At 45.5% G+C, this 24028-nt stretch overlaps 1 protein-coding gene across 1 annotated transcript in view; it reads right to left on the reverse strand.

Moving 5' to 3' along the window:
- Positions 1 to 2531: 2531 nt before the first annotated feature.
- gna13b (guanine nucleotide binding protein (G protein), alpha 13b) overlaps positions 2532 to 24028 on the reverse strand; it is a gene marked incomplete at its 3' end in the record, with an annotated part of 41806 nt that continues 20309 nt past the window's right edge. Inside the window, 2 exon segments of the mRNA XM_037688806.1 lie at positions 2532 to 2582; positions 12794 to 13023. Coding sequence (XP_037544734.1) covers positions 2532 to 2582; positions 12794 to 13023 — 281 coding nt within the window.

Here is a 24028-nt window from a genome sequence, read left to right on the forward strand (position 1 = left end):
TCTACTAGATCTCTACAAAGCTAATTGAACAAATCATTCTAAAGAGAATAATCAGTGATTTATCACATTCATACACCGATGGGACACACATCGGAGGCTATGAGGGGTTCAGTGTCTTGCCCAGGGACACTTCGGCATGTGACTGCTGTGGGGTTCAAACCCCCAACTCTTGCATTGGAGGACGACTGCGCTAACCACTCAGCCACAGCCGCCCATGGCTTCCCTTCTGTCTGTAACACCCAAAACTATTAGGATAATAAATCATTGTAATGCCAAATTGGGCCGTTTTTGAGTCATTAGCGTTACGTTTTGTTTACAATTTGAGTTACACCCTGTGCCTCCTACACTCAGTCCAAGGGTTGTAAAATGACCTTTTCATTCAATCTTTGAAGGTCTTTTGCAAAAATACATTTGTATTTGTTTTATGCTTCTAAATGTTTATATCCCCATATTTCTGATATTCTACAAGAATATCTATAAGAATATATTCTACAAGAGTATTGATCTCATTCTATCAAAGAGGAAAAAAGCCTAGTTAGTTTACCTTATACCTCCTAATAAACCTTAAAAGCAAAAAACGTACTTTTTCAGTCTGCTGGCACAAAGACTGTCTGGTTATCCACCAAGTTACTGTATTTTTCACTGTATAAGTCACACCTTTTTGCATAAAGTAGCATGCCCTGCGACTTATACAGCAAAGCGACTTATTTATGTTTTTTCCCATATTTATAACACAATTTTTGGCTGAGATCTGACGATTTCATTCATTCAGGCATGAAAAATATTGAACACTACCATTTTCAGCCGCTAGAGGGTGCTCGAATAATATGGCAGTGTCTCATTAATAGGTAAAAGTGGCTATAAATGAGATGCTTGGCTTGCCAAACAAAGCCACTTTCGTCTCGTTCCGGAACTCCTGGAGCAAACGTCAAATCAGCTTAATTTCGCCACGACGCCCAGGAGAAATGCAGCTGATTTGACCATTAAAGTGCATTTATTAAGTAAAAGTTCAACTGAGACACACCTTTACTATAATTTTGAGCAAACAATTGTTTTTAAGTGTTGATCTTATTAAATTCTTGTTAAAGTCCTCCCGTGCACACTCCTGCAGCTACAATTTGGCAGCCAATCGATTATTGGCACAACACTGGCCCACATTTCCGGGTTATCAGTGGTGACGTATAACAAATGTGACGCGTCAGCAGTGATGTATAATAGATGCGACTTAAACGGTGAGGCGACGTATTTATGGTTTTTTCCACTTTATTAGACATATTTGGACTGATGCGACTTATACGGCGGTGTAACATGTATGGCAGCAAGTACGGTAGTTTTGGAGTAAACCATGTAAGCTAGAATTCATTTCTAACCCGAGCCCTAAGCCCGGCACCACCCGACCCGAATACGGGGCGGGCCGGGCCATGATAATGTGCTGGATAGGCAGGCCAGTCATTGTCGGGCTTTTAATTGGGTCAGGATCAGCAGCAATCAAACTATAGGATAACATGGCCTGCCATACAATCACCAGCCGCATGCGGCCATTTCACCGTGAGCTGACTGGCCCTGAAAGAGGTAAAAGTTCAGTTAAGCTTCAGATGGGACTACACTGCCTGTAAGTGATCCATCGCCCAAATGGATGTTCATTCAGCTGCTGCATTCAGTGGACGCGCAACCGACGACCCAAACAGGTGAGATCATAAAGCAGACGTGTCAGAGCAGGGTCCGTGTCCATGACAGGACAAACACCACCTCAGCTTCGATCTTCTGCCCCTTAATTCAGCCGCGCGTCTCCAACCGTTAATAACTAATTAAAAATGTTGGGGGGGGGGGGGGGGGTCTAGGTTCGGACCTGTAATTACTATTATTCATCGGGCCGGGTGGGGTTCGGAAATGATGACTGCGGGCTGGGGCTGGGTCGGATCGGATTTTTTGGGCCTGAATGCAACTTTAATGTAAGCCCACTTCAAAATGGTTGAATGATCCTTTAACATACAGCGACTGGGAATGAAGGCCCTCTTGATAACATCACACAAAGCACAAAAAGTATTTTTTGTCGACTACAGGAAGCTGCTCCAACTTGTCCTCCAATCAGAATCTTTTTCCTGATTTCTAAGAAGAGGCTCTGAGCAGAATGAGACAAGCTCCTTAGCTTCACGTTCCCCATCAGTGATTTAAACTAATTTCTCTGTCGTATAACTGTCAAATACAACATCTGATCTGCTTCTATACAACGCTTCACCATCTGTTATTCCCCGATTACAACAGTGTTTTGGAGAAACTCTCCTGAGCTTGTCAAAGTTTCGGCAGCATGTTTTTAAAAGCACAACGTTTTCATTGTGTTTCCAGTAGTTGTGATTCATGATAAATCAAGCAGCTATGTGGTAGAAAGGAGCGCACAGAGTCACAAATTAGTGTGAACCCATGGCCAATGACAGGAAGAAGACACTTTCACTTCTCTTCAACAAACCAGTTGAGTGTTACGTCACCCATTGGCCAGTGGCATCCAGCCCTCCCTGCTGGGGGAGACTTACCGACTGTCCGAGCTTTCCCAAATTGTCCAGGAAATACTTGACCGACTCGCCCTGAGGACACAAAGACAGAAATGTTACTTCAGTGGAACGTAAACTGAAAGTACATTGGTTTAAAAAATATTCATGCCAGGAATGGTTTGTGCTTTTACTGTGGTCATAAATCAGTCATGGTCAGCATCAATTGCTTTTCTTTACAAAAATATAAAAATAAAATAAACTAATGACAAACTGAAGTCAAATTTCAACAAAAAAAAAATTTTTTTTTCAAGTAACAAAACAGTTAAATGATTTAAAAGCAAATGAAGATGTTACCAAACATCCTTTCTGAACACATCTCGCATGTCAAGGACGAAAAGAAAAGTTAAACAACGCTCAAGACTTGTTTAAATTGAATCAAAGTAATTAATTTAGTTATGAACTAGATCAGTTCTGAAAACTAAATGTTTTAGTTGATCTCCTGAGGCAAAATGTGAAATAGTTTATTAAAGGGTGAATTTAAAATGAAAACTAGGGAATTAAACTGTTTCCCTAAAGTTCAACTTGATTTACAGCAGACAATGCATCATAAAACGTTGGTTACGTACTGTAACCCCAGATTCTATGAGTATAAGCGTAGCCCTTTAAGGCTGTCGCTTAGTGGGTTTTATCCCGTCATGCGAAGCATTGCACTGAAAAATTTAGTCCACGCCCACCTGCTGTATGGGCCCCACCCAGTCCGCATAAATTACGTTAAGAGTGGGTAATCGGCTCCCAAATAGATTTTTCTTCAGCCACTTAGGAGACAGTGAGGCCAGACGCTTAAATGGCTACGCCTATACTCATAGAATCTGGGGTTACAGTATGTAACAAACGTTCTATTTCGTATAGGCTTGGCCCTTTACGGCTGTCGCTTAGTGGGTTAAGGGCGAAGCGGATGTAGTCCTCGCTTCACTGGGTCCATTCGAACATCATATGAAGCGGAAGCTTGCCCAAAAACGTCTTGTCACTCAGCTCTTCATGTGCATAATTACGCGTTGCGTAATTATGTGTACCATGCACAAACGCATGCCGTGTAACTATGCGTTCTGAATGCACGAACGCCCCGGAAAAGTTTCAACGGGGAGGAAAAATGCTGAAAGGAGCCATGAACCAACCGGTTCATGGCTGAACAGTATGAACAGATTGATAATAACAAGTGAGTTGATTATTAATCAAATGAACTGATTGGTAACAATAGTCATGAACTGATTAATGACAATAGAACCAAAATAACAGTCACAACTTGTGACTGATAATATCTCACACTGTAAATGCATGCAAACAGATGTGAGTTAAACGGGATTCCATGAAAAACAATATTCATTCTGTTAAGGCACTAAGGACAGAATGTGTCATGGAACGAGCAGTCACATCACGTAAATAGAAACGAATACTTGAGCAGGGTGTTGCCCACGCGGCCGCAGTGCAAATATCCTGCATTGTCATACCATTATGCAAAGCAGTCGAAGATGCGATACCTCTGGTCGAGTGTGTCCTGAGGTTGTCAGGAGGCTCTAAATCTGATGCTCTGTAGGCTTCAGAAATGGCCTCACACAGCCAGTGTGACAGGCGCTGGGTGGTAACGGGCGACCTGCAGATGCATCTCTATAATGCACAAACAAATGTTGAGTTTGAGGCATTGCAGCTGTGCACGTTATGCAACACGTCAACGCCCGCACAGGACAGAGAAGATGGAAAGATGCTTCTTCTTCTGATTTGTGTGTGTGTGTGTGGGGGGGGGGGGGGACCCCTCCAACGATATCGCTCTTGATTTAAAAGAGCTCGTGATGTTTTAGGCATAAAAGCTGGATTCGGTCTTAGATCAGCTGAGCTGCCATCAACCTGAATTCTAAGACATGACGGAGCGACAGAGAGGGCAGATAAATCACTCACCCTCTAAGCGGATGTTAAAGCCAGCAGCAGGGCTGTTTTAAGAGACAAGAATTTAATTGGAACCTGATTCAGTGGCTTGAATGGAGCTTGATCAGGGCTCGGAGGACCAGCGTTAAATCCCACTGTGGAACAAGTGGGCGTGAAAACAGATCTGCGTCTATGTACACCTTTTAAAAAACGCTTCATCAACGGATGATTAAAAGCTGTTCTGTCTCCAAAAACTTTGTGACAGGAAGAGATGGCTGCAGCATACGTTTAATCGTGCTGAACGCCAAATTTATGTCCATCGCCTGCTGCAGAAAAGACAGCACGTCGCCTAGTGGACATGAGGTGGCCTCTACACCTTCTCTGTACACCTTTTACGAAACGCTCCATCAGCGGATGATTAAAGGCTGTTCTATCTCCGAAAACTATGTGACAGGAAGAGATGGCTGTAGCATACGTTTAATCGTGCTGAACGCCAAATTTATGTCCCTCAGCTGCTGCAAAAAGGACAGAACGCCGCCTAGCGGACATGAGGTGGCCTCTACATCTTGCGGGAGACCATCCTCTCTAAGCGGACCTGTTCAGCGGCCAGACCCACAGGTGCTGGCCTATTTCTGGGTAACTCCTGATCGCTCCTCCCGCCTGGAGGAGAGCATCCTCCCTCCACGGCAGTTTCCACGGGCGCCCCGATAACAGGCGTCGTAGAACTGGAACCATGGTGCGTTCACGCGCTCGGGAGCCACCAGGAGAGCTGTCAATCCCTCCTCCTGAACTCTGTTCAAAAACCGTAATATCAGAGGAGGTGGGGGGAATGCGTAAAGAAGCATTTTGGGCCATAGGCTATGAGCAAACACGTCCACCCCCAGCGGTGGTTCGTCTCGCGGGCTCAGTGAAGCCCATAGTTGACACTGAGCGTATCCTCATGTCACAAACAGGTCCACGGCCGCTTTGCCAAATTCCTGCCACGTCTGGGCCATCAGACCAAGGTGGAGAGTCCACTCCACGTGACGCGGACCGCCCCTGGGCATCACATCTGCCTCTTGTACAGAACACCGGGGATGTACACTGCTCTGATGGAGAACAGATTTTGGTGTGCCCACAGTACTTTTCTCGCAATGTGTAACATTTGGGCTGAGCACACACACCCCTGCCAGTTTATGTAAGCAGCAGTAACCTTGTTGTCTGTGTGAATCAAACCGTGTTGATTCTGCAGCACAGGAGCAAAGTGTTGAATCGCATTCAGAACCGTGCAAAATTCCAGAACGTTTATATGAGCTGTTGTGAGAAAGGCCACAGCGCCCCTACAACTCAAGATAGGCATGTCACCCCCCAACCTGACACCGGTGTGTCTGTGAAGACTGACACGTGTGATGTAGGTCTGCTGACGGGAGCTCCCTCCGACAGAACCAGGGAGTTTCCCAGTGTCGGAGGTCTGCTCTCACGGAGGAAGGAACAGTGATCGTCCGTCTCTTTTGCCTCACCAGATCCATGCGCTGACGAGCAAACCATCTCTGGAGGCGTCTCATGTGTAGTAAGTCCAGCGGGCCACTGTGTGAACTGACGACATCGTTCTTAACAGCTTTATAACGGAAAATATCTGTTATTACTCTGCCCGTTCTTACATGGCGGAGCTGGACTCTTAGAGAGTCGATTCTCGTCTATGATAAACGAATAAACGAGTTTAGCCCCACTCCCAGATAACAATCGTCTGGGCCGGGAGAATCGAACTTTTCCAATTTTATGGCGAAGCCCAGAATTAGCAGGTGTGACATCAACACCTGAGCCTGTGCCAACAAGTGAAGCGGTCTGCCCACGATCGCCTTGTTGAAAAACTGACAGGTCCACATCGGTCTCGTTCCTCCGGTCTGTTTGGAACCAGGAAGTAATGTGAGTAACAACCTGTGTTTTCCACTCCGTCGGGAAACCCCTGGACTTCTGCCTTTAGGGATGAGACCTGGTCTGGATGACAGGACCGTCTCTAAAAACTCCTCCGAACGGAGGGGGTCGGGCTGCAAGTTGCAACATGTAACCCCTGCTATCAGCTTTGGCCATCCATCCGTCTGGCGAGCAAGCTCGTAGCCACTCCGCGTAACGTCCATGGAGTGGGCGCGTGTTTAGGTGGTGCATCATGTTTTTACGGATGTCAGCCAATCCACCGCATCAACCGCTGTCATGAGCCGCGGGAGTGTGTTCCGCGTGACCCACAGGTGAAGCTTCCTCGAAGGGGCTCTGAGCGCGTCTGTATGCTGCGCTCGGGCTGCGGGTCCACATTCATGTCTATGTGGACCGGCGTGTGTTGAGGAGGTGTGTGAAAACTGTTGACGCCGTGGGAGCGCGCGTTTGACACCACTGCGGTGAGACGCGTGTCGTTCCTGCCGAGAGCGAGATTCGTTACTGGGCTCGTTCAGCGGTATCACGTTTCTGTTGACGTGAGCGGGCGAGCACTGATAAGCTGTGTGCGCGCCTTCATCAATGCAGCGCCGTATGGGTGAAGACTGCTCGCGTCGCGGGACTGCGCATTTGACACCGCTTCGTGAGGGGTATGCAGCTTGGACTGAAAACGAGTTATTCCACTGAACTCGTTGTGCGGACCACATTCACTTACGACTGTTATGTCATGCGGGCGTCTCGCCTTGTTTTGGAGCAACGGTGATTGAAAAACCCTTTTAAAGGCCACTGGCTCATTTGTGTGGAGGATGTGTGACGGAGCCGCTGTCAGGTCATCCGAGCTGACAGACTGGCTAAAATAGACACTTTCATCATAAAATGATGTTTTATTCCAAACACTCATGTCCTCTTCACACACATCCTCCACAAACCGCTCATTTTGAGTCAACTCCCCCTGAGCTCTGCGGTTTGTTGTCCTAGGGCGCCACCTGTTGGCGATCTCCGGGAAAAGCTGAACTTCCGGATGCTGGGGATGTCTGACGGGCGGGGCTGGCGTAGCAGAGCGGGGAGGCGTTGCGCGAATACCGACATTATGCTCTCCAGGAGGGAATGAGCAGCAGGGGACATGCCGACGTCGCCTGTCCCATAGGAAACATCCGATTCGCTCCGAGAGTCGGCGATAAGAGGAAAATTACAAGATGGCGTCGTCCAGCGTGTAGCGACCTGCCAATGAGAAATACTCCTCGGCGCTTACCTTGAAACAAGACTGCTCGTCTGCTTCTCCTCGGGGAGGAGAACTCACCAGGACGACAGGAGGTTGACGTGGCGGGCCACAGGAAGTCTTAATATAGGTTGGTCAAGCTAGACAACTTTTCTTCTTCGTTCTTCAGACAGTGTTATTAGCTTGCTGAATAAAAATGGGAGCCGATTACCCGCTCTTAACGTAATTTATACTGACCGGGTGGGGCCCACACAGCAGGTGGGCGTGGACTAAATTTTTCAGTGCAATGCTTCGCATGATGGGATAAAACCCACTAAGTGACAGCCTTAAAGGGCGAATAGAACAGCTCAATTCTGGCTAGAAGTTCATCATCAGCAAAAACACGATTTCAAGGTATTACATCAAAAATGTAAACATGTAACGCAATTAATTTGCTTCTAAATAAATACAAAACAAAAGCAATTGCAGGTACTTTTGCTGCTGAAATAATATATAATGCTTAATAATGATTATATAAAAAGCAGAACAATGTAATAAATATGACATAATGCTTATTAATGATTATATAAAATGTAGAATAATGTAATTAATATTTCATCATGCTTATTAATGATTATATAAAATGTAGAATATATGGATGCACGATATTATCGGCATGGTAACGGCCAATATTAGCATTAAAGTTTAATATCGGACATCGGCCATTCCATTAAAACAACTCGCAGATATACAGACCCTTTCCAAAAACATAGATTATCATGGAAAAGTTGTTAAACTTCCATAGTTCCATTCAAAAAGTTAATATTTAATAGATGATAGATTCAGGGCACACAATTTAAACATTTTCAAGTATTTATTTGTTTATTTTTACGTAATTTGAGCTTCCAGCTCATGAAACCCACGAAAACAGGAATTCAAAAAATTAGACTACTGTGAAGAAATCAGCCCAAATGTTGCAGGGTATGAATGTTTTAAACTGAGTGTGACACACTAATCATCTACTAAACTCAAAGCACCTGCACAGGTTTCCCCAGGTGTCATTAAATTGTCTCAGTTCGGTTCAATATGGGGAAGACTGCAGACATAACAAGTGGCCAGAAGACCATCATTGATACCCTCCATAGGATGGGTAAGCCACAAAAGTTCATAGCTAAGGAGGCTGGATGTTCACAGAGTGTTGTGTCCAAGCATATCAATGGAAAGTCTAGTGGAAGGGCAAAATGTGGCAGGAGAAGATGCACCAGCAAAAGAGATGACCGTGGGCTTCAGTGGATTATCAAACAGAGAAGATTCCAGAATCTGGCAGAGATCCAGAAAGTGGACTGAGGCGGGAGTCACAGCTTAAAAAACCACCACATTCAGACGCATCCGGGAGATGGGCTACAGATGTCGGGTTCCTTGCGTCAAAGCACTTCTGAACATGAGCCAACGTATCGATTTCCGATGAAAGTAAAGTGTGCCTTTCATTCAGAAATCAAGGTCCAAGGGTTTGGAGGAGGAAGGGTGAGGAACAGAACCCATCCTGCTTGAGGTCCAGTGTCAAATATCCACAGTCAGTCACGATTTGGGGTGCAATGTCCGGTGCAGGTGTTTGTAAACTCTTTCTTAAATCCAAGGTCACCAAAACAGTCAAATAACTTCTTAGTCTGTTGCCTTCATACATCTCCTACATGTCTTTGCGTGAGTGCAGCTACAGCGTGCACTCTCAGGGCATTATTACCTGCAGTGTCCCCTCAGTGAGGACTGAACTTGGCAAAAGGGCCTTCTCCTACTCCGCTCCTGTTTCCTGGAATATCTTGCAAAAAGATCTGAAGCTCTCGACCTTGACCTCTCCAAGTGGCTTTAAGAATCTGTTGGACTCCTGGCAAGGACCAGTGTAAACATGTTCCTGTTTTTAGTTTTCTACATTCGCCTTATAATCTAGCTGTTTTTGTTACTTTTACTTTTGCCATCTTATATGTAAAAAAAAAAAAAAAAAAAAAAAATCTGTATGCCTTTTTATAACTATTGTTGTCGCGTTGTCCATTGTTGTCATCATTCTTTGTTGAAATCGGGTCTCTTGTAAATGAGTCCTCGAGACTCAATGGGATTAACCTGTCTAAATAAAGGTTGAATGAAAAAAAAAAAGTCTACCAGAATGTTTTAGAGGACTTCATGATTCCTTCTGCTGAGGATCTGTATGGAGATGCAGATTTCATCTTCCAGCAGGACCTGGACCCTGCCCATGCCGCCAGAAGCACCAAAACCTGGTTTGATGCTCATCCATCACAGTGCTCGACCTGCCAACAAACTCATCGGACCTAAACCCCATTGAGAATCTATGGGGTATTCTCAAGAGGAAAATGAGGGGCACCAGACCCAACAACAAAGAAGAGCTGACAGCAAACATCAAGGAAATCTGGGCTTCCATAACTCCCAGACAATGTCACAGTCTGATTGCCTCAACGCCACGTCACATCGAGGCAGTGATTAAGGCAAAGAGATTCCCAACCAAGTATTGAAGATTGACATATCGTTTTGAAAGTACCATATTTTGATTGATTTGTTGTGATCCTAATTTCTTTCTTTTTTTCTGCAAATACTGAGTAGTGTAGGCTGATGACTTCACAGTAGTCTAATTTTTTTGAATTCCTGTTTTTGTGGGTTTCATGAGCTGGAAGCCCAAATTATGTAAAAATAAACAAATAAATACTTGAAAATGTTTAAATTGTGTGCCCTGAACCTATCAATTAAAGATTAACTATTTGAATGGAATTACGGAAGTTAAACAACTTTTCCATGATATTCTAATTTTTTGGAAAAAGTCTGTAAAAGGCGCTGGTTTTGCCTGCAGCGGCAGCGCAACGCGATGACGTCACATGCGCCTGTCCGATCTCACAGTGGAGAGGAAAATTCAAAATGTCAGCGGTGTGGAAGTTTTATTTTTCGTTGGTGAGGATGTCGGATTCCTAAGATTTATGGACTATGTTGAGCCTCGCTACATCATCCCAAGTAGGAAATATTTTTCCAACGTAACGTTACCGGAGTTACAAACCGTCATTTCTGACGTCAATAAGATAATGCATAGCATTTTAACTTATATTAAATTAAAGTATTAAATATTATTTATTAGCATTAGTCACCTGTGATGCTGTCTCACTTGTGGAGACTTGTTCCAGGTTCCTAGCTGCAGTGTGGGATCCTCTGCACTCCTGTGCATGAAGGACAGCCTTTTTAAGTTCAAAGTTTTTGTCCATCCATTGTGCTGTAAGACTAATCATGCTAACGGGGTTAACACAACGTCCAAATGTCTGTGGTAAAACTTACCCAACAAGTCGTGTTATCGGCTATTAGCTTCTCAATGACGTCGGAAATGACGGCTTGTAACTTGGGTAATGTTACTTCGGAAAAATATCTCCAATTGGGGATGATGTAGCAAGGCTCAACATAGTCCATAAACCTTAGGAATCTGACATTCTCACCAACAAAAAAGTAAAACTTCCACACGCCGACATAATAATCAGTGTTTCCCCTACCATTATGCAAGCGGGGGGCGCCACACCGACAACAGAACCGAGCGCCCCGACTACCGAAAAAAGACTGTTGGTATAAACAGCACGCTGCGCAGCTCAGGACATATCCCCCCACCCCCCCCAGACAAAAATCATGGACGAGATGAGCGCCCCACTATGACAAGTTACCTAGGGGAAACAATGGTAATTAATATGATATAATGCTTAATAATGATTACAATAATTCCTTGTTTATCGCGGGTGTTAGGGACCACGCCCACCCGCGATAAGTGAAAAACCGCGAAGTAGGGATACAATAGTCCAAGTTCAAGTTCAGGTTCAGTAAACTTTGTCATGACGTGCCAGGCTGCAATCACACTCACTCATCACTAGTTACTCCTAATCTCCCTCCTTAAATAAACAATTTAAATTTCAATAATTAACATTTTAAATAAACAACGCATGGATTGTTTATTGAAAATGTTACAGTATTTACATTTAAATTGTAGAGAAGTGCAGCAGGACACCAAAGGGATGTCACACAGCTTCACAGCTCTGCAGCATGGAGCAGAAATATACTTCTTGATCAATTACACTGAAACAACCAAACATAGAAGTTCTAAAATAATTAAAAATAACTTTTAACACTTTTAATTGTGATTATGACGATTTACGATGTGACAAACTTTGAACTTTATGTTGGAAGACAAAAATCGATGGGTGCATCTGGACAGCAAAGGGTTAATTAACCCTTCACAAAGCTGCTGCAGCAGAAATGTGTGTGCGTGGCAGAGAAGGAAATCAGCTGCAGGAGAGAGCTTCCCCCTGCACTAGTGGGCTGCACACATGGTTTAAAATAATTTAAAATAATTTATTTTAAATAAACAATCCATGGCTCATCCATCAATCAGCCAATTGTGTCATGTCCAATCTTACTTTGAAAAACCACGATCAGTGTTTCCCCTAGTTAACTTGCCATGGCGGGGTGCTCATCTCATACATGATTTTTGTTGATGGGGGGACGGACACTTGTCCGAGCGCGACTTGTACTAACAGTTTTTGAGTGGGGGCAGGGGGCGTTTAGCATGAGGGAAGAGGCAACACGAGTGCTTCCTTTAGCTTTTTAGCTAGAGAACCTGTATTTCTCACTGCTAGCTTAGTGCTATGTCAGTGCCAGGTGGGCAGGTGGGGGGGCAAGTTTGGTTTGGTAGGCGGGGTGCTCGATTCAGTTGACGGGGTGGGGCACCCCGCTTGTATAATGGTAGGAGAAACACTGGCAATATAGCGAATTCACGATAAACGAATTAGCAAGGGACTACTGTATATAATAAGTAGAATAATATAATTAATATGACATAATGCTTAATAATGATTATATGGGCATCTGGCTAGCGCAGTCGTCCTCTGATGCAAGGGTTGGGGGTTTCATTCCACCAGCAGCCACAGGCATGACGCTGAACCCCTCATTGCCTCTGATGTGTGCCCCATCAGTGTATGAATGTGATAAAGCTCTGATTATTCTTTGTTTAGCTCTAGTAGAGTGCTGTGTGAATGGGTAAGAGGGCACAGATTGTAGTGTAAAGTGGTTTGAGTGTCTAGATTAATGAAATTAAAATGACATGATGCTTAATAATGATTATATAATAAGTAGAATAATGTAATTATAGTAGAATTTCTAAAACCAGGCGTAAAGCTCAAGCTAAAGCGAACTTTAAAACATGCTAACTTTTCATATAAAATGTGTTGTAGCATTGTTCCTGACTCACCAGCTGGAACTCCCTGCGGCGATCGTAGGCATTCTGGATGCCTTGGTCAGCCCACAGAGCCCGAATGGAAGGTAAGTAGTGCTGAAAGATTCTGGTCTCCACCATGCCGTGACCGTGGGTCATTGCTGAGCGAGTGTCAAAGCCCATCACTTTGTCTCCGTGCTTCTGGTTTGTTGGGTCGCCCCATGGGATGTGCAGTTTTTCTCTAGCGTCCACCAAAACCCTGATGCCTGGAAGGACGAGCAGAAAACCATGTCAGAGGTCAGGAGGACTCAGAATTTTGTCTTGTCTCCAAACATGAGAGGGAAACTTCAGTACAGAATGGACCAATTTCTATAATGAGCTTCAGCAGTGTCTAATGAATGTTTATTCTAAACAAAAACAATTATTTTATTATGAATAAACTGTGTTCATTACTCCAAAGAAAATGGCCAGAAATGAGTCGGAGCAGATGTGGACAAAATACGGCCCGAGGGCTGAAAATGGCCCTGGGACAATCACCCTAATATTGTTAACTGAAAAGAACACCACTTTTAAATAAGTTGATGAAAACCTGCATTTTTATTAATGAAAATGAATTGATCATCTTGGACAAATGCAGCAAAACCTTTAAATTAAGTTTAAAACTTTTATTAAGTTGTGTTTCCAGAGCTAAACCCAGTGGTGATTTTAGCCCATTTTGGGGGTGCTCAAGCACCCCTAAATCTTAACCCCGCACCCCTGAAAAATAAAGAAACCATCATTAGGATTTTGTAAAGAAGCTCAGTTCTCAAACTTTAAATTCACTTTCATTGAAGACAATTTCACTCTAAAGACTATTCATTATTCTGTATACATCCTTGAATAGCCATCTTACCATGGTGTAGGAGTTTTTGCACCAGAATGATCCTAGGAGCTTTTAAGCCAGGGGCAATTATATTTGCCCCTCATAGGGTCTCCCAAGGCAGATTGGTCCTAGGTGACAGGCCAGAAAAATGTGATTCAGAAGACTTATATGGACAGGAAAATACAAGGAGCTTGGTGTCCCTTGCCAGGACACTGGCTACCGGGGCCCCACTCTAGAGCCAGGCCTGGGGGAGGAGCTTGTCGGCGAGCGCCTTGTGACTGGGTCTCTACCCATGGGGCCTGGTCAGGCTCAGCCCAAAGGAGCAGCATAGGTTTGCCTTCCTGTGGACCCACCACCTGCAGGAAGGGCCATAAGTGCATGATGCCATGGCCAGTGGCCGAAGGCGGAGACCTTGGCGCTCTGACCCTAGCTTTCCAAAGCTGGCTCTTGGGACATGGAACGTGACCTCTCTGGTGGGGAAGGAGCCTGAGCTTGTGCGCAAGGTTGAGCGGTACAGACTAGATATAGTTGGGCTCACCCCGATGCACAGCATGGGTTCTGAAACCGATCTCATTGAGAGGGGCTGGACCTTAGTCCACTCTGGAGTTTCCCATGGAGAGAGGTATCGAGCTGGTGTGAGTCTAATTGTAGCCCCCAGACTTGGTGCCTGTGTGTTGGAGTTTTCCCCGGTAGATGGAAGGGTGGCTTTCCTTCGCCTTCGGTTGGGAGAGGGGCTCTGACTGTTGTTTGTGCCTACGCACCAAATGGCAGTTCAGAGTATCCGGCCTTCTTGTAGTCCTTGGCGGGGTTGCTGGAAGGTGCGCCAACTGGGGACTCCTTTGTTCTGCTGGGGGACAACGCCCATGTGGGTAATGACAGTGTGACCTAGAGGGGTGTGATTGGGAGGAACGGCCTCTCTGATCTGAACCCGAGCGGTGTTCTGTTGTTGGACTTCTGTGCTAGTCATAGATTGTCCATCACAAATACCATGTCTGAACATAAAAGTGTCCATAAGTGCACTTGGCACCAGGATGCCCTAGGTCGTAGATCAATGATTGACTTTGTAGTCATGTTATCTGATTTGCGGCCGTTTGTTTTCATTTTGGACACAGGTGAAGAGAGGAGCTGAGCTGAATCGCTTTCAGTAATCTAAAGATGCACCAATTTCATGTTTTAACCAACTATAAGTACTTACATTTGACCACTCATTAATATAGAGTACTAGTACGAGTACTAATGACTGCCATAACACTTCTTATAATGAGTCAAACCTCTAAGTACAAGTTTAATTTGTTTCAACCTGTCATTGTATGTTGAAGATTTCTAACACAACAAAGATTAACATGGCCAGGTGAAAAAAGGATCATTATGTTTTAGCTCTAGGTCTGAGTAACGAACAGAGGTTCTTTTATGGCACCGAATGAACAGCACCGGTCGGTGTATGTATTGAAATGTCACTCTTCTTTCGATGTCAAGTTTCGGTATTGGCTGTAAAGTGTCACATGGTTTCAGCATGCAGGCAGGTAAAACACCAGACATATGACAAAAAGACTACACCCAGAGCTGTATAGAGCTGCCATACCTAATCTATGTATAATGTATGTCTATGGTGCTGGTGACGCCCACAGACGGGTTCACGTGTGCAGCGCGAGTTGTCGAACGGTTTCGACAACACGCAAGCAGAAAGTTGCTCCGTGTTTTTCTGCGAGGAGAGTGGAGTTCAGCAGCCTCCCCCTCCTCCTCTCAGCATTAAAGTCAGCCTGTGAGTGTTAGAGAGCCTGAACGTCCTGATTCATTATCTCCACGACCGGACTCTTCATCAAAGAACTCCGAGGACGGCTCTGCAACTGTGCTTCAGATGGTGAGTTTACGTTTGTTAACGTAACTGCAGCTTAACACGTATATCGCGGTGAATTAAACTATGATCCATGTAATGCTAACTTTAAGATATTAGTGTGTACATTTATTTTATGGATATCTACGTAGCTAGCTAAAATGAGAAGCCAACTAAAAATTGACAGAAACAAAAGAAGCTTAGCTTGTGAAACTGCTCATCCATCCAGTCAGCTGCTTAAACATTTCACTAATGTTCACTGTTTATGTTCTCCTCACAGGAGCCTCTGACCCTGATGTGAGGGGGCCAAAAAAAAAAGCGAGGTGTGGGCCACAAGACAGTCACAAACTTTGTTGTTAAAAGTTTGTTGCTTTTTCTACAATGGAGCTGCATGGTGGAGGTAAGTTGAGCAGTAAAGGATTTTGTTGACCAGTTAAGCTTTTATCTTTCTGCCTAGATAATGTTTTTTGAGTAATAATAACACAACCATGTTATTGTTGATGTTTTGTTCTAATGTCAGTTAGGGAGATGATCAGAGTCCTAAACCCCAGAGAATCACAGAGAAGATTCAGGCAGAGACACAGAGGTGCATATGTCTGCATTATCCCCTACCTCAGTGAATCCAGTGACCTGCTGATGGGATGTGAGGGACAATATGTCAATGCTATCAAACTGACAACAAGGTATCTGTGTATGCAACAATCATCATCTACAGCCTCAGAGTGAACATTTTTTACTGCTGGAGACACCAACAGCCAGGAGCGGGCTTGTTTGTATCCAGAGAAAGCAGACATGTTGAGGTTTCTGAAGAAAAACTGTTAAGTAAAAAGGTCCTCAGTGTGTAACAGTGAACATTAGACACCGACGTGTCACTGGTTTGTAACTGGTCTTTTGACATAGAAATTGTTTGTTTTTATGTAAGAAAACAGCTTGGAATAGAAAAATACCAAAGTTAAAAAGTAAAACTCACAATTTGTACTATAATGTGTAACGTAATTTTATTCTTGTTAGAATTAATAGTAATTACAAAATTGGTCTCGAAAAAAGAACCGTCCAGGAACCAACGCCAAAGTGAAGGTACCGACACCGGTACAGATTTTTTTTTTTAGAAAGGTACCCAGCTCTTCCCATGGGCTTACCACCTGTGGGAGGGGCCAAAGGGGTCGGGTGCAATGTGGGATGGGTGGTGGCCGAGGGCAGGGACCCTGGCGGTCTGTTCCTCGGCTACAGAAGCTGGCTATTGGGACGTGAAATGTCACCTCACTGGTGGGGAAGGAGCCTGAGCTGGTGTGTGAGGTTGAGAGGTTCCGGCTAGAAATGGTTGGACTCGCCTCTACGCATGGCTCTGGAACCAGTTTTCCTGAGAGGGGCTGGACACTCTTCCACTCTGGAGTTGCCTCTGGTGAGAGGAGCCGAGCAGGAGTGGGCATACTTATTGCCCCCCATCTTGGTGCCTATGTGTTGGGGTTCACCCCGGTGAATGAGAGGGTGGCCTCCCTCCGACTACATGTGGGGGGACGGGTTCTGACTGTCATTTGTGCTTATGCACCAAACTGCAGTTCAGATTATCCACCCTTTTTGGAGTCCTTGGAGGGGGTACTGGAAAGTGCACCTCCTGGGGACTCCCTTGTTCTGCTGGGGGGACTTAAATGCTCACATGGGCAATGACAGTGAGACCTGGAGGGGTGTGGTTGGGAGGAACGGCCCCCCCCGATCTGAACCTGTGTGGTGTTCTGTTGTTGGACTTCTATGCTCGTCATGGATTGTCAATAACGAACACCATGTTCAAGCATAAGGGTGTCCATATGTGCTCTTGGCACCAGGACGCCCTAGGCCACAGTTCGATGATCGACTTTGTCATTGTCTCATCTGATCTGCGGTTACATGTCTTGGACACTCTGGTGAAAAGAGGGGCGGAGATGTCCACTGATCACAATCTGGTGGTGAGTTGGCTCCGATGGTGGGGGAGGATGCCGGTCAGACCTGGCAGACCCAAACGTGTTGTGAGGGTTTGCTGGGAATGTCTGGCAGAGTCTCCTGTGAGACAGAGCTTTAACTCCCACTTCCGAGAGAACTTAAAACATGTTTCGGGAGAGGTAGGGGACATCGAGTCCGAGTGGGCCATGTTGCATGCCTCTATTGTCGAGGCAGCTTACCGGAGCTGCGGCCGCAAGGTTGACGGTGCCCGTCGTGGCGGCAACCCTCGAACCCAGTGGTGGACACCGTCAGTGAGGGATGCTGTCAGGCTGAAGAAGGAGTCCTATCTTGTCTTTTTGGCCTGTGGGACCCCAGAAGCAGCTGATGGGTACCTGCGGTCCAAGAGACATGCGGCTTGGGTGGTCACTGATACAAAAACTCGGGCATGGGAGGAGTTTGGAGAGGCCATGGAGAATGACTTCCGTACGGCTTCGAAGCAAATCTGGTCCACCATCCGGCGTCTCGGGAGGGGGGAAAGCGGTACGCCACCAACACTGTTTATAGTGGGAGTGGTGCGCTGCTCACTTCAACTCGGGATGTCGTGGGTCAGTGGGCAGAATACTTTGAAGACCTCCTCAATCCCACCGGCACATCTTCCACTGAGGAAGCGGTGCCTGGGGACTCTGGGTCGGGCCCTCCAATCTCTGGTGATGAGGTCACCGAGGTAGTTAAAAAGTTCCTTGGTGGCAGGGCCTAGGGGGTGGATGAGATTCGCCCGGAGTTCCTTAAGGCTCTGGATGTTGTAGGGTTGTGTTGGCTTATGCGACTCTGCAATATTGCGTGGACATCGGGGGAAGTTCCCCTGGATTGGCAGACCGGGGTGGTGGTCCCCCTATTCAAAAAGGGGGACCGTAGAGTGTGTTCCAACTACAGGGGGATCACGCTCTTAAGCCTCCCTGGTAAGGTCTATTCGGGGGTTCTGGAGAGGAAGGTCCGTCGGATAGTCGAACCTCGGATTCAGGAGGAGCAGTGCGGTTTTCATACTGGTCGTGGAACACTGGACCAGCTCTACACTCTCAGCAGGGTACTGGAGGGTGTGTGAGAGTTTGCCCAACCAGTTTACATGTGCTTTGTGGACTTAGAGAAGGTGTTCGACCGCATCCCTCTGGGAACCCTGTGGGGGGTATTCTGGGAGTATGGGGTACTGGGCCCTTTGATACGGGCTGTTAGGTCTCTGTATGACCGGTGTCAGAGCCTGGTCCGCATTGCCGGCAGTAAGTAAGGCTTGTTCCCGGTGAGAGTTGGACTCCGCCAAGGTTGCCCTTTGTCACCGATTCTGTTCATAACTTTTATGGACAGAATTTCTAGGTACAGCAGAGGTGATGAGGGGATCCTTTTTGGTGGCTTTAGGATTGCGTCTCTGCTTTTTGCAGATGATGTGGTACTACTGGCTTCATCAGATCGTGATCTGCAGCTTTCGCTGGAGCGGTTCGCAGCAGAGTGCAACGCGGCTGGGATGAAGATCAGTTCCTCCAAATCCGAGGCCATGGTCTTGAGCTGGAAAAGGGTAGAGTGCCCTCTCCGGGTCAGGGAGGAGGTTCTACCCCAAGTGGAGGAGTTCAAGTATCTTGGGGTCATGTTCACGAATGAGGGAAAAATGGAGCGTGAGATCGATAAGCAGATAGGTGTGGCGTCTGCAGTGAAGCGGGCACTGTACAGGTCTGTCGTGGTGAAGAAAGAGCTGAGTCAAAAGGTGAAGCTCTCAATTTACTGATGGATCTACTTTCTCACCCTCATCTATGGTCATGAGCTTTGGGTTGTGACCGAAAGAACGAGATCTCGGATACAAGCTGCCGAAATGAGTTCTCTCCGCAGGGTGTCTGAGCTCTCCCTTAGAGATAGGGTGAGAAGCTCGATCATCCGGGAGAGACTCAGCGTAGAGCTGCTACTTCTCCACGTCGAGAGGAGCCAGTTGAGGTGGCTTGGGCATCTGTTTAGGATGCCTCCTGGACGCCTTCCTGGTGAGGCGTTCCGGACACATCCTACCAGGAGGAGGCCCAGAGGAAGACCCAGGACATGCTGGAGGGACTATGTTTCTCGGCTGGCCTGGGAGTGCCTCGGGATTCCCCCGGAGGAGCTGGACCAAGTGGCTGGGGAGAGGGAAGTCTGGGCCTCTCTACTTAGGCTGCTACCCCCGCGACCCGACCCCGGATAAGCGGAAGAAAATGGATGGATGGATGGATGGACACAGCCCTATTTAGCTGTGACTAAATTGATTGATGTTGTTAAATCTTTGCTATTGTAACTGTGTACCTCATGTCTGAGTCAAAAGATTATTGGTACTGAAACAGTATGGTAGCTTTTAAAGGAGGAAAATAGAGTGTAAATGAGTTTTATCCTAATTTTTGGTGCAACCACAAAAATATGATAATTTCTGCTGTACCAATACAACAAATTTCTTGCAAACGGCTGAAAATGTCGCACCACAAAACAAACACAGCACTTCCCATATCCACAACATTTTTCAGAGCAGCTCCGCAGACAAGGGGCGTTTACCTTCGGGACAAACGGAGGTCGTTGATTGGCCATTTGCTGACATGCCCACTGGACTGATTGACAGGTCGAAAAAAAAAAAAAAAAGAGCTGACAGCCGCAGCAGTGTTCTGTGTTTATATGTTGTTAATAAAAAGTTCTACAAAATAAAAAAATTAAAAAACAGGGAGCACTGGCCCAGCAGCCCAGACATCAGATCAGCCCAACAGGAAATCTCCAGACCCTACCGCAGCCACGCTGGGACTGATTTTAATTCGCTTGTGACAAATTCCTTAATTTCTCATCATTTCAGTCATGGCATCAAAGGAGGAGGAAGAGCTCGCATGCCTCTTGGCAATAAAACAAAAGAAAAGGCCAGATCAGGGATGAAGAAGGGGAATTTATTAAATTGGTGTCGCATACAAAACAGTCCGTCGCTTTATCTGTCAAGGAAGCATTCCGGATCAAAGGAGAAACGTTTCAGCACAAAAAAGAAAAAAAAATGTCCAGATGACCTGACTGAAAAATGTTGGATTTTATACTTGGATTATTGAGCATGGACTTTGTTGTTTTCAACCAGGTTGACAAGACTGTCAACAAGGAAGAGGGCCGGCAATGGAGGAGGGGAGTACCAAAGAGACCATCTTATCACAAGCAGAACTGGTTTGTTCCACTTTGGAGTAAGCTGTTGGGGGAAGAATCAGTTTTGTTTTGTGTTTCCTTGACTGATGAAGCCTTCCGGATTGAAGGCGAAACGTTTCAGCACAAAAAAAAGAAACTGTCCAGATGACTTGACTGAAAAATGTTGGATTTTATACCTGGATTATTGAGCATGGACTTTGTTGTTGTTAAAAGTTTGCTGCCTTTTTCTACAGTGGAGGCTACAAGGTAGAGGTAATTAAAATTTAAAAGGATATTGTTGACCAGTTAAGTCTTTATCTCTCAGCCTAGATAATGTTTTTTGAGCAATATTAGCACAACCATGTTACTGTTGATGTTTTGTGTTCTAATGTCAATTAAGGAGATGATAAGAGCCCTAAACCCCAGAGAAACACACAGAATATTCAGGAAGAGATACAGAGGTGCAGAAATCTGCCATCAACCCTAACCTCAGTGAACCCAGTGACCTGGTGGTGGAATGTGAGGGACACTATGCTAATGCTATCAAACTTGGCAACCAGGTATATCTGTGTGCAACAAGCATCATCCACACCCTCAGAGCAAACATTTTCTACTGCTGGAGACACCATCCAGGAGCGGGCTTGTTTGAGTCCAGAAAAACTGCTAAGTGAAAAGGTCCTCAGTATGTAGCAGTGAGCATTAGACACTAACGTGTCACTGGTTTGCAACTGTTCTTTTGTACTAGAAATCATTTGTTTATTTTTATGTAAGAAAACTGCTTGGAATGGAAAAATACCAAAGTAAAAAAAAAAACTCAAGGTTTGTACAGTAATGTAATATCTTCTTGTGAGAAATTATATTAATTATAAAATTGGTACCGAAAAACGTACCGTTCTGGAACCGACACCGAAGTGAAGGTGCCGGTACCAATTTTTTTTAGAAAGGTACCCAGCCCTATAAATAATGTGGTTGACACTTAACTGTTAGTTGCTCTAAAGCCTTGGAGCATGAACTATTTATTAGCGTACAGTTTGTGGACCAGTCTTTGTTTATGTAAACACACACACGCCCCCTCCGCGTGTCTTTCCCGTTTGTTCGCTGAAGCGGTCCACTCAGAAAAAAAAGTCTGTCGTCCATCTGAAACGCTGAATCTGGCATGTCGCTTTTTAGCCATGTCTCTGTGAGACAGATTATCGCACATTCATTCATCTACTCTGAGGCACTCATGCTCAGTCGAAGCAGATACATCTCGTTATCCAAGGACCGGACGTTGGACAGAAAGAGATGGTATCAGCAGTCTGCTGGACCTAGCATTTGCTTTCTGCCTCACCAACATGCCAGCCCAGCACCCTCTCTTCTTCCCCAGGCACAGCGCCTCCTCTTTCCGTTTGAGCGCTGCTGTCTCCATGCTGATGTCTGTAAAAGTTGCAGTCTGCCAAACGTAGCCTTAAGATTGATTGGAGCAGCAACAGAAAAAGCTCTGAGAAAAAGCTCAGCCCTCTGAGCCTCCGTTTGGGCCTCAGCACCTTCAAGAGCAATTGACCAGATGATTTGAGGCACCGAGAAGGAGAGTATGGGTGAAGCAGCTCAGAGAGGTAGGATGGAGCAAGACCATTTAAACTTTTAAAAACAAATAAAATAATCTTAAAATGAACTCTAAAATGAACAGGCAGCCAGTGGAGTGAAGCCAGAGTGGGGGTGATGTGCTCCCTCTTTTGAACTCTAGTTAGAAGCCAAGCAGCAGAGTTCTGGACCAACTGGAGATGTCTGAGGGAGGACTGCTGACCCCAAGGTAAAGAGTGTTAAGGCCCCAGTATACTTGAGCGTACGTCAGTCCGCGGAGGTCCGTGCATACCAGATTAAAGTTGAAGCGGACGCCCGCAGGGCATGTCTGTGCAAAGCTCAATTTTTACAACCGCGTACGTGTACCATGTGTTGCACAGTAAACTGTTAGGCGACAAACTGTTTTGTATGAGACACCAATGTATTAAATTCCTCTTCTTCATCCCTGATCTGGCCTTTTCTTTTGTTCTTTTGCCAAAAGGCAAGTGATCTCTTCCTCCTCCTCCATTGAAACCATTGACACCATGACTAAAATGGTGAGAAATGAATGAATTTGTCATGAGAGAATTAAAATCAGGTCCAGCGTGGCTGCAGGAGCATCTGGAGATTTCCTGGTGGGCTGGTCTGATATGTGGGCTGCAGGGCCAGCGCTCTGTTTTTTTTTTTTTTAGAACTTTTTATTAACAACATACAAACACAGAACACCGCCGTGGCAGCCAGCTCTCGTTTTTTTTTTTCCGACCTGTCAATCAATCCAGTAGGTGTGTCAGCAAATGACCAATCGGCAACCTCAATTTGTCTCAAAGGTAAACGCTCCTTACCTGCGGAACTGGTCTGCAGCCACTCAGGGTGGACGTTTGAGCATGAAGTCTAAACCCTCTGCGGACAGTGCACGTCGAGTCCACCCGGAAAAAGGTTTGCCCAAGTATACTGGGGCCTTTACAGTAATCCAGCAAAGATGCGACAAAGGCATAAATTACTGTCTCCAGCTGCTGTTGTGTGAGGATGGGCTTTACCTTAGCCAGCTGTCTGAGGTGATGAAAACAGGCCTTAACCACCGCTCCAAATTGGGGAATTTAATTAAAATCTCTGTCCATTTTAAAACCCAATTTAGAAACCGTTCTCTTAACATGTGGTGCCAAGAGGACCCAGATCAACAGGGCAAGGTTCACAGGAGCCACTAGGACCAAACACTATCAATTCTGTTTTCTTTTCATTAAAATTTAAAAAGTTTAAAGATACCCAGGCTTTCATGTCTTCAAGACACAACAGAAGTGGCCTAATTGATGAGGCATCTTTCTTTTTTAGTGGCATATATATCAGAGTCAGAGTCAGAGTTTCTTTATTGTCATTCGCACCTCATGTGGTACATGTGGTGGAGCGAAATTATGTACACGGGGTCTCAGTTACATCCAACAATAAAACGTATAAGAAAAACAGTAATAACATCTAAGATATGAACTAAGAATCTGAATATCTGACTATTGTCAGCATAACAGTGAAAAATAGATCCAATGCTTTCTGAGAATTGATCCCAAAGGACGCAGGTAAAGGGAGAAAAGCAGGGGACCCTAAATAGAGCCCTGTGGAACCAGAAAAACAGAGGAGCAGGGGAGGATTCAGAACCAGCTATGTTGACACACATGGTTGTCTGATTTAACCTTTTTGTTATCTATCTGGACTGAGCCATCCATCCATCAATTATCTTTTACGCGCTTCTTCCATTTTGGGTCACGGAGGTCGCCAGTGCCCATGTCCAGCAATCATTGTGTGGGGGGCGGGGTACACCCTGGACAGGTCGCAAGTTCATCACAGGGCCACATAGAGACAAACAAGACAAACAACCATTCACTCTCTCACTCACACCTAGGGACAATTTAGAGTTACCAATCAGCTGTAGATGAACAGATGCTGGGATATATTCATCATTTAACGCGAGTTC

Source organism: Nematolebias whitei, chromosome 15 (assembly GCF_014905685.2).
Source record: "Nematolebias whitei isolate Nwh7 chromosome 15, NemWhi1, whole genome shotgun sequence".
NCBI classification, from domain to species: domain Eukaryota; kingdom Metazoa; phylum Chordata; class Actinopteri; order Cyprinodontiformes; family Rivulidae; genus Nematolebias; species Nematolebias whitei.